This window comes from Cryptotermes secundus, unplaced genomic scaffold, assembly GCF_002891405.2.
Source record: "Cryptotermes secundus unplaced genomic scaffold, Csec_1.0 scaffold813, whole genome shotgun sequence".
Classification (NCBI taxonomy): domain Eukaryota; kingdom Metazoa; phylum Arthropoda; class Insecta; order Blattodea; family Kalotermitidae; genus Cryptotermes; species Cryptotermes secundus.
In genome coordinates this window covers 1680132-1692144 of record NW_019735471.1, presented here as the reverse complement: position 1 = coordinate 1692144, position 12013 = coordinate 1680132, and the positions used below count along the sequence as shown (strand labels likewise).

The following is a 12013-nucleotide window of genomic DNA, read 5'->3' as shown; positions in this document are numbered from 1 at the left end:
CAAGGCGTAGGTGGGTGGACAATGTTAGAATGGATCTTAGAGAGAGAAAATGGGATGGTATGGATTGGATAGATCTGGATCAGGATAGTGACCAGTGGAGGGCTCTTGTGAATACGGTAATGAACCTTTGGGTTCTATAAAATGCTGGGAAATTCTTGAGTAGCTACAGAATTGACGGCTCCTCCAGAAGGGCTCAGCTCCATGAGTAAGTAAGTGAACTAGAAAATAAAGGCTTATAAACACTGCGGAGATGTTAGCTTCATTGAAGGGGTTGGAGGAAAGAGGAAAATAGAGGAACAGAAAGAAAAAGCAGGTTGGAGAAAACTGCATAATGAACTTTGTAATTTGTAACCGTTACCAGATATAACTAGAATGATCAAGTCAAGGAGGATGTGCTGGACAGGGCATGTAACACGTGATAGAGAAAAGGAACGCATACATGGCTTTGTTGGGAAAGCCAGAAGGAAGAGACCACTAAGAAGACACAGACATGGGTCGGAGGATAATATTAAAATGGCTGTCTAAGAAATAGGATGGTGTGGCATGATTAGATTAATCTGGCTGTGGATACAGACCAGTGGTGCAGGTTCTTGTGAATATGGTATTGAGCCTTCAGGTTCCATAAAATGTTGGGAAATTCTTGGGTAACTGAGCAAGTGGCGGCTTGTCAAGGGCAGCTGTTTGGAGTTTGTTACTTAAGGAATTGTCTGGTACAATGACCAGAAATTTCAACCCTACAACACAGAAGTTGACACTTGCCTCATTCGTAAATCAATTCTATCCGATTCATACTAGCAAAATTAATCTTTTTAAGATCTACTTTCCAACTGCCTTCCTATCTCCATCTCAATTTTTATAAAGCTAGAGCCAGTTAATTTAAACACAAAAAGAAACACAACACAAGGCAAGCTATAATAAAATACATCACAAAATTAGCGTATTATGCATTTGCATATGTTCTACTTGTGTATGCGTAGGTGGGTGGACAATATTAAAATGGATCTTAGAGACAGGATGGGATGGTATTGATTGGATTGATCTGGCTCAGGATACGGACCAGTGGAGGGGTCTTGTGAACACGGTAATGAACCTTCAGGTTCCATGAGAAATTCTTGAGTAGCTGCAGAATTGGCAACTCCTCCAGAGGGGCTCAGCTCACTGAGTAAGTCTTACTTTTGTATTTTATAGTATCCTGAAAACAACCCATCTCATGAAAATAAGATGGCTGCTGATCAACTGAAATGTTTCTGTGTTCTGCCCCATGAAGGAACACAGCACAATTAATAGGCACTTAACGATCTTATGAAAGAAATAGCAATCTTCTGTTGACAAAAACACTAATAAAATAACATATTAGAAAAAAGGATAATTTATTTACAATACTGTACAATGTTTAACAACCATGTCCTTAACATAAAAGATGTACTGTACATCACATGTATATTACACAGACATTCTGTTGATAGAATCCCGAATGAAGGTATAAATACTCGACATGTGAGCAATGCATCACATGGAATGTACACACGTAGAATTCATTTTGCAAGTCTTCATACACATGCATAGGAACATCCTCTTTATATGCAGATCTGTTGCAAATATGTGGTTTGCTTTTAAATGCTAAAAAGAAAAAAGAATCTTGTGAAGAAAGAACTGTAAGAGTTCACTTTCCTCAGCCTAAAATTTTACAGCAGGATTTGAGATTCTCATAGATGCGACTATGAACAGTACGGTCTTCTAGGCTGTAACACTGTCCAGGTCAGGGGCAGTCCAATTCTTTGTTGGATGGGCATATGTACTCCCAAGTGCCAGACTCTAAAAGCTCTTCCTGTAACAGCCATCAAGGGCCGTAGGTTTGGGAGGTTAAGGTTCCCACATTTTCTCTAGACAATTGGCTCAGAGATGGCCGTAAGGTTGTCAGCCTTATACACTGGCCCCCCTTCCCCCCCCCCCCCCAGATGCCGGATACTCATTTTGGTTAGAGGCTGAATCGACCTCAGGGCCATAGTGTGGCTGGAAGGATTTGGTAAACTGAAAACAAAAAAGAAATCCACCTCGAGATTTGAACCCACAACCTTCCAGCTTGCAGCATTGTGCATCCAAAGCACCAGGTTTTCTCCCAGTTACATGGTGCTACAACCTAAAAGACCATGCTCTTCTTATAGTTGTTGACCAAGAATTATGAGCAGTGTCTATTTAACGTGTCACACATTTTCTGGGAACACAACCATGGTGTAAAATGAGGTATGTCTGTACATTGTGACATATTCGCTCAAAGCAAGAATTGTGCAGTCACAAGAGAAGGTCATTACTAGGCAGTAGCCCTTAAAGAGTTCATGATGATGGCTGCTCATGCAACAGCGGAATACCTCATGCCATCACTAAGCAACAATGGCACTGCAACAGAGGAACAGTGTTTTCTACACAGTCCATGTTGAGATGGCTCAGTCCTGTGAATTAAATATTTTCACTGGATGGAAAGCCTTGCAATGTTTTGAAATGACCCGTTTTGTGGTTTCTCGCAGGAATTCCGCGGCCTATCTTCACAGGTAGCAGGTTCTCTAAAATGTTGGCATTCATCTACTATTTTACGTGATGTTATTTCCCAGAAGACAACCACCACTCTGCAAACTTCAAATCTCAATATCAATGAAGGTTCAAAAGAAATCACAAGCTCTGGGTCTTTTAGGAAAATTCAGAAGATTATCTGTGATATTAAGATTTGGTGTGGCTAGTCGATTCCTCTTCCTACTGCCAGTCTTGCCTGGAGTTGGAGTTTTGGCAAGACTGGGTGTAAGATGAGGTGAAGCCTGCCCACTACAGATACTGTGAGGACTAGGACTATATGATGCTTGCAATGCCAGGTCGCTGCCTATGCGACGTCGCAGTTGAGTGGAAGCTAAGCGTCGAGCAGCGGGGGACATGGAGTTCAGACGATCCAATGATGTTGCACTACCTGAATGAGGAGAAGGCCTGGCAAAGAGAAATTTTATATTATAGTATTAATGTTATAAACCACAAATACATGCAGTCCCATAGTTTGTGCAGTAGGAACAATGGAGTAAACAATGATATATGGCAACAGCTCAATGATACGAAATTCTTAAAGAAGCCACATAAATATACAGTACCCCTTTCAATGCAATCCTATTAAGGAAATATATCAACATCCTTTTCAGCATTAGGCACAGAGACACCTGTTATGGATCCCCAAATAATATATTCATACATACAATTGACGCTGCTTCTTGTGATCACTTTCAGACATGATTTAACTGATAACAATAACCAATGAAGCAAGAATGCGGCTGCTCAGCATTGTTTACTGATGTTTAGTAGAAATGTGTACATAAAAGGGTGCCAAGTAGACAAAAAGAAAACTTTGAAATCAAGTAATATAAAATAGTTTCAGCGGACTGTCCACTATTTCTTTAAGAAACAAATGTAAAGCTATCCCTATAAGAGGTTATGGAGGCCCTTGGGCTGTGAGATATTGAGGCTGCAACATTCTTCTAGACAATCAGCTCAAAGATGGGAATGATGCTGTCAGTCGTACACGCTGGCTGCCCTTTACTCCCTGGAAGATTTCTGGTATTCATTTCTTTTAGAGGCTGAGTCAACCCTGGAGCCATAGTGCTGCTGGAAGGATTAGGTCAACTGAAAATTCCACTGACATTGGGAATTGAACCCGCGACCTTCCAGCTTGTAGCAGAGTGCCTCAACCAACTACGCTACCATGTGCCCCTATTTCTTTGAGAAGGTCAAGAAAATAAAATTGTTACAATGTACACGATTAAAACAAAGAGAATATTAAAATCAAGAATTAGAAGAATTCTTTAAAAGCTGAATGTTTGTTGTCTTTTCTGAGCTCATTACTATACTAAAATGTTCATAGTCATATCAGAGCTCAAAAAGAAACCATGGATGTTATGTAATCAATTCTACTGCACATCACAACAAGGCAAAAAGTGATAACAAGAACAGAGGTGCTGATTACAATAGCAGCCATTTTTTCTAAGTATCACTACACCTTTAATCAGGACTTCATACAAGTCATATGTTCTGTATCAGAGAGCTCGACATATATAAGAAGGATAACGTATATAGTAAAGTAAATGTATCCCTGTAACAGGCCGCGGAGGCCCATAGGGATGTGAGAGGTTGAGGCTCCCACATTTTCCAGACAATCGGCTCATAGATGGCGGTAAAGTTGTTGGCTTTTACCCTCAAGAATATTCCAAGAATATTTCTGGTACTCATTTCTGTTAGAGGCTGAGTCGAACCCAGGGCCATAGTGCGGCTGGAAGGATTAGGTAAATTGAAAAAATCCACCTCATCGGGATTTGATCCCGCGACCTTCCGGCTTGTAGCGTAGTGCCCCCTTATAAGAATGATATGTATATCATAACATTAGTTGATTAGGTCATCATCATATTAGAACGAAAATGGATGGACTCTGCCATCAGCAACTATTTCAATATACAGCTTGATTTCTTGGACAGAAGCCTGGTTCTGAAAAGTCTGTGGACAGCATAAATTTTTCCTCAACAAAGGAATCCTACAGGTAGAGTGTGCAGTGCTGCTCATTTAAAAGTCAATAATATCTTGAGAATTAAACAATACTTAAGTCTTTCACAGTCATGTAGGTGAGACTTTCTAAAGATGTCAGCCAATTTCATATGGATTTATTTATTTATGGTTTACTTAGCAACACTGTCAGTAGCCCAGGCTATATAGTGCTGAATGGTAAGACAGTTAATGAATGATGAATTGGAAAAAATGTGAAATGAACTGGTCATGGCCTATTTCAAGCTACTATTCAGGCATTTGCCTGGAAGGACTGAATAAGACCACATAAAGTTTCTGTCAGAATAGGTGGTGTCCTGACCAAGATTCAAACTGTTACTGCTTGAGTCCATCTACTCAGTAATTTCATACGAAGAAGTTTACTTACGTTGCCAGTTGCTTCCGCGCTGCTTCTATAGCTTTCATCTTTCTGTCCCTGTGTCGTTCTCCTGCCTTCTCTGCTAAAGCCAAAGCCAGCTTTTCTCTCTTAGGAGGCTCTGGTATCCGGAATGAAGGTCCCTGGAGTGTAGTCCGAATTGGCGTGTCACCTCCATCAAGACGAAAGGGTGTTCCCTCAATTTCACCCCATGTCATAAGTGGGGATTCATTAACTCCTGAAATAAGTAACAACTCATGATCATGAATGTCATTTTTATATACTGCAAAAACAAACTGCCTCACTAGATCCAAATTACTTTAATTATATTTTCTTCAGACTGACTGTAACATACATCATATACCAATACTCATTACACTGTTACACACATTCAAGCAAACCCCCTCCCTCCTAAATCCATCCAACAAATGTCTTCCCTGTTTTGTTGAAGCAGATGCACTCAAAGTTATACTGCATATCAGTAACATTTCTTCACTTCTATTTTCATTATAACACTGGAGGTCACCTTATGTTGATAAATGCAGAAAAACGTGTAAAAAAAGCAAGGTCACACACTAATGTCATATGGATAAGCAAATATATTTGTTTCAAAATTCTGACTAACTCCGCAACAGTAGATTGTTCCTGCTGGTCACTGCCAAAACCTGAACTTCAGTTCAATCACCACAGCTAATAAGAGTTACACTGATAATAAATATAAAATACCTGATGATGAAAATAGGCCAAAACATGTTGTAATGATAAAGAACTATATATAATTAATTCAACTGTATACAATATTTGTGTTGATGAATACTCTCCTACAATTTAAGTGGAATGTTTGCTAATTAATTCAGTTGACTTCTGTTATCAGGGCGGAAAACTGGTTTATGCTTTCAAATAATAAATATCAAGTCCAATGAAGCTTTCAAAATCACAAAGAACACACCTGAAGAATGCCTTTGAACTACTATACATCACTAAGAGTTTGCATAAATGAAGAGAACGGTGGAATGAACATGACATAAAACACAACTAATTCAAGAAAACTGAGTCCAGCACTGTCATTTCAGCACAAAATGACTAATGGTTTAAACATGCCACATATAAGTAGTTACTATAGGATTCTATACCCAACATATCAGTATGCCACACATAATCTGACATTCTCACAGCAACGCTTATGAGGAGTTCCACCTTCTGGGATATAATACCATGTATTGAGGTTCTGTAGGAACAAATCACCTCCATGCTTGCTACCCACTTCGTGCTGGTTTCTTGCTTGGCTTATTCTCAATTCTGAAGATGTTCCTCCAAAATGTCTGTTAACTTTCAATGGACTACATGGTATTATATCCCAGAAGACAGAACTCTTTATTATCCATCTTTTTTATTGTGCATACCTGGTGCAGGTGATGGAGTCTTCACAAAAGAAAACCCATTAACTTTTGGAGTTTCAGTATGTAACAATTCTTTGCCATCTACACCAATCTTCCCTTCTAGTGACTGGGCCTGAGACTGTGCCAATTGGTGTATTGTCTCCTTGTTCTGCTGCTCATCAAATGGGTTACTTGTAAGGCGGGTGTTGGAATGGACAATAGATCGTCTCCGACTCGCCAACTCTACTTCCTCTTCAGGAGTCAAGGCAACACCTTAAAAACACATTACATAAGCAATTAATTATTTTCTATACAGTAAAACCTGTAAAGCTGGTCATTCCAATTATCACACAGCGGCCATAATTGGCAGCATTTTATGGAACTGCCATAACTGTATTAATTTACACATGGCCAACCCTCTTCATTTGGCCATGTACCTTTCTTGTACCTCGTCCACCCTCTCATATTTCACGTCAAAATTCTTTATATATTTTAACCTTTCAATGTTGGCTACAGAAATATGATGTATGCTTTGTATCAGTCTGTGCAAATAAGAACTGTTCCAAACATCTATCCCTTGTATGTAGCTGCCATGAATCTTTCCTGTTATATCTTTATAATCCACAGATCCATAATTAACAACCCACTAAACGGTGCACTCTGATTCTTATTATGTGACTTGTAAAATTAATTTATATCTTACCATCTGGGACATACATGATGTAGTTCTTGTTGCGATAGCCCCATGTGTCTACCATAAGTGGCCTCTGCCCATTACTTGCTTGTTCTTCAATAGATGGCAGCCGCATCATCTCGCTCTGTTCTTCCCTGGACTCTTCCTCTGCTTTATACAACCACCCAAACTGCAGGAAAAGAATAAGCAGCAGCTGTAGAGCTATGTTACCAACACATGGCATTCAGAAAGGAACAAATTGACAATTTTACAATGCAAAAATTTGGTGTGGGAATAAGAAAAAATAAAATGTACCATGTAAGATTTCACGGCAGTGGCTATGAAGAAAGCAGTCTTCTGGGAGGAAGTCTTTCGGAAGAATGTCTGTTAACACAATATTTACATGGTGCAACATCCCAGAAGACTGCTTTCTTCATAAAATATACTAAATGTGCAAGAAAGGGAACCCCGGTAGGCCCACATTGTCCATGTTCACCCAAGGATTTGGTCACTTTTTCAGCATCAGAGGGTACAGATATTTGAATGAGACAGAAAGATTATGGTGAATGGTGAGAACAGAAGAATGTGTAAGGAGAGAGTCATGACATGTTTCAAGACACTGCAGTGGAACCTCCATTCTACATTCCCAATTTAAGGCTTCCCCTCTCTAATGTTTAATTTAAATTATCCCATGTCAAAAATTCTGGTGTTAACATTTTCTGCACTTAAGCTTCTCCTTCAATTAGTGTTCAAATCCAGTGACTCCAAAGGTGTCAGTCCTGAAAACAATCTTACCAAGGGACTTACAGAAAAACAAGGGTCTGGAGTGTTTCATCTTGTATACACATGCTCTGTATACAACCACCTCCTAAACACCTCACTGAACATAATTCTTGCTCATGATAAGGGAAGAGGAAGGAATTAATCTGATGGTAGCCTCACTGGGAAGCTGATTTGCATTTTGATGTTAGCTTCAAAAGCTGTCACAAAAGTCATCACTTCTTACACAGCTGCTGGTGTTCCATACGTACAGAACATATTACTAAAGTATATAAATTAGTTTCAAGCGAAAAAAGCTTTCATTTATTCCACAGAGACTCAAAGTTATACCAATTTTAAAATTTCACTGCAGAAATTAAAGGGATGTTTAAGAATACTGCCACTGGATAGAGTATATCCAGGGATATAAAGTAAAATAATGTAAAGTAAAGCTATCCCTGTAACAGGTTGTGAAGGCCCAGAGGGTTGTGAGACATTGAGGGTCCCACATTATCTAGACAATTGGCTCAAAGATGGAGGTAAGGTTGTCAGCCTTACGCGCTGGCCGCCCTTTACTCACCAGGAAAATTATTTAATTAATTTTTGGTACTCATTTCTGTAAGAGGCTGAGTCAACCCCAGGGCCATAGTGTGGCTGGAAGGATTATGTCAACTGAAAAAATCCAATGACCTCATCAAGACTTGAACCTGCGACCTTCCAGCTTGTAGCATAGTGTCCAGGGATATAAATGACTAAATTAATTTAATCTTTCCTTTGGGTGAGAGACCAAGTTTCACACACAGAGAAAACAAAAAGGAAAAATTTTAATCCTGTACGTCTAATCTTTCCACCATCTGTGAGCCAACTGTCTAGAAAATGTGGGAGCCTCAACATATCACAACCCTATGTGCCTCCGCGACCTGTTAAGGGGATACCTTTACTTACTTTACTTTACTTTTAGGTCTAATCTTCATGTTTTTTGATAGGAGTGAGGAAGATAACAGATTCTGAACCAAATGGTAGCAAGTATTAATAAAATGTAATCTACTCTTCATTCTGCGAGGCATATGGATCTCACAGCAGTGGCTATGATCATAACTGTCTTTTGGGGTGTGATGTTAAGTAGTTTGGTAGATATGTAGCTATATACCAAACTAAATGGTGCTATATTAAAGAAGAAAGTACCTTACATATTCTTAATTTCTGTATGGACTCATTTTGATTTTTTTCTGTCACCAAACTTGAGTTAGAAGCCTCCAAAAAAATGTAGATATCACAGAAAACGAAAGGCATGAATGTCTATTTCCAGCATACCTTATGTCGGTGCTTGAGTTCTGCAGCCCGCATTATTTCTTGGAAACTCTGATTATCTTCGCTTGTGTGGGAATTCAGGTATACATCCAGTGTGGCCTTCACTTCCTCTGTACAACATAAAAAAACAGAAGTTATTAACAAAATAAAACATGTATCTAGCAAAATAAATGTATGTTTACAGAAAGGTAGAGAAGAAAAGCACTCTAATAAGGGAAAGGGTTTTCAAGTATCTAATGCTAATACACGTTGACACTTATGCAGGTATACATTTACTGTACAAAATGTCTGATGTCTGGACATTATAAGACGTAATATGAAATACCACAATTACAAATATACATATTTTTGCCTGAAATTTAGGTTATTCTGGCCAGTGACTGAAGACTAAGATAGAGAAGTTTCATACTTATATACTCTGTTGCTACAGAATATAATGGTGCTAATAAAATAACTAAGAAAATCAAAGTTATTCTCTGTGCCACCAAGCAGTAATAATACAGATCCTGTCATAACATTAAAATGTTACAAAGAAAAATATGAGTACATGTATTGTACTTGGAAAGTTTAAATGCAGTTATATACTATGGATCTAGTTGCCCAAACCCGACCTATTCTAAGAGGGTGCAACCAAGTTCTTAAGAACTGTTTAAGTCATAGCTGTATCCATGCACAATTTTGGCAAGTCACTAAAATGTACTACAGGTCACTTTGGAAAATGTAACTGCAGCTGATGAATCGTTCTGGGAATTATTTTTACAACTGTACAGGAATATTTTATAGCTTCCTGTAGATGCAGAGAGGTTGTAAAATTATTCTGATTCCTGCTGCCACCAAACAGCCTGATATGGACCCTGCAGCAATGTGAAGAACCGCACTTTTAGCCAACTGCCTAACATTATCCGGGGGGGGGTTGCAGTATCAGAAGGTTTGAGAACCATTTCCGAAGGATATAGAACTGTTTTCCCTTTCAGAAACAAGCCTAAATATCTCCTTACGTTTATTGAAATCCTGTGATGCCTTATTATCCTGGGCTGCAGGTTCACCATCCTTCTCCTCAAGATGAGATTTCTTGTCCAACTCCTCTTCAGCATCAGGGTGGTCATCTTCCCACCTAGCATCCACCGGTGTCTCAAATGTTGCAGGGCTAGCATCTGAAATGCAGAGAAAAAAAATATGAGTTACTATGAGACGGTACAAACAGATGAATAAATTGTACCAGACTGGGCAGTTACAGAAGGGTAACATAACAACTGGTGTTTTGATGCATCATAAAGGTTAAATTCCACAAAAATTTCTTTTGTAAAGAAGCCTCAATTTCATGGCAACATTTTATGCCAGTCACATGACTTTGTCAAGCTGCACCAGAGCAGAATTTGACAGCTGCTTAGTCAAATACTAAAATGTTACTAAGAATTCTTTTGAGGATTCCTGTAAACATGTCAACTTACAAAACTTCAGTATGTTAAAACTGATCATCAACTGTCAACAGTACCTTATATATATATATATAGGTTCTATCTTCTGGGACATAACACAATGAAGTCTCTTGAAAGTCAAGTGATGTTTCAGAGGACTACTTAGCCTCCATCTTCAGGGCTGAAGAATAAGTCACACAAGAAACTGGTATGAAACAGTTAACAAGCAGAGCAATCCGCTTGCCAGAAGCTTGGGTTTGAATAGAAAACAGGAAGGAAGTGCAAGACAAGGACAGATAACTAGCAAAGGCACTGAAGAGGCCTGCTATTGCATATCTGGGAACCCGGAAAAGACAAGTACTAAGAGTGTGGTGGGCAGAGAAGAAAGGAGGATAGGAGAGAACTCATGTGCATGGGTCATAAGCATATGGTTGGGATAAAAGGGCAAAAGTAGCAGATAGAGGCTGGGACAAGAAGAAAAAGTTGAAGGCTCATGGGTGTCAAAGAGGACAGAGCTGGTGTCCTAATGAGGGCAGTATGTATAGACCTACATGGCACCCAGAAACCCATCTATAGCACTGTATAAGGAAAGATGCTCCCTACAATCTTCCAAGGAATAGGGTGGGGTGTGTAGAATGCATGGGAGAGAAAACAAATGCATATAGGGTTCTCATGGGAACGCCAGTGATCACTAGGAAAAATTAAACTGAGGTGGGAGGATAATATTCAAATTTGAAAAATATGATGGTATGGACTAGATTAACCTGACTCAGGATAGGGACCAGTGAAGGGCTCTTGTGAACATCGTAATGAACCTTCAGCTGGGAAAGTCTTGAGTAGCTGACTGGTGACTTCCCAAGAAACACTGGACTCCATGATTAGTTAGTTAAGTGTTACCTTTACCTGAAGACCAGTGTTCCTGAATCCAGCTTCCATATACTTCCTCAGAAATTCCTAACAAATATTGGAATAATGCACTATAACATGGTGTGATCAGTTACTTCCAAATGACTCCAATTTCATCACTTGTATATGTTTTATCATTTAATGCACTACAATCTATCAGCTTCTAAGCAGTCCCACCCCACCCCAATAATGACAGAACATAAGATAGGCTCATCTGAAGGGAGCTCTTCCAGTTGGACATCAGACACAAATCAAGGGGAGTTTCTGTGTAGCTCTGTACATTCCTGCAAAGTGACATTCGCTCATGACAAACTGTGTCCTGTCACTTCTGGAAATTTATACTGCCCATGTGTACAAAGAGCACATATGGATTATCTTCATTGGTTGCATCCTGTTGTGTGTTTCAGACATATACGAGTATACGAGTATATAGGGGGGTCCAAAAAATGTACTCACTTTTGATAGTCAATATCTTTGGAACAAAATTACATGTAGTTACAATTCTTGTGTGGTAGTGTAATGTAATGTTTTCTCAACAGATGGCGAAGGTCACACGAGTCACGTGAGTGTCATACCACATGCACGCTGCGAGCAGAAGACAGCAACAATGGCTGAAAGGTTGTTC

At 39.3% G+C, this 12013-nt stretch overlaps 1 protein-coding gene across 1 annotated transcript in view; it reads right to left on the bottom strand.

Annotated features, from left to right (window-relative positions):
* Positions 1 to 2051: 2051 nt before the first annotated feature.
* LOC111869427 (splicing factor ESS-2 homolog) overlaps positions 2052 to 12013 on the bottom strand; it is a 12173-nt gene continuing 2211 nt past the window's right edge. Inside the window, exons 3-8 of the mRNA XM_023860949.2 lie at positions 10063 to 10218; positions 9068 to 9174; positions 7025 to 7184; positions 6346 to 6594; positions 4955 to 5180; positions 2052 to 2973 (exon numbers count right to left, since the gene is read on the bottom strand). Of these exons, the coding sequence (XP_023716717.1) occupies positions 2658 to 2973; positions 4955 to 5180; positions 6346 to 6594; positions 7025 to 7184; positions 9068 to 9174; positions 10063 to 10218 (1214 nt within the window). The 3' untranslated portion in view covers positions 2052 to 2657. The remainder of the gene's footprint in view (positions 2974 to 4954; positions 5181 to 6345; positions 6595 to 7024; positions 7185 to 9067; positions 9175 to 10062; positions 10219 to 12013) is intronic.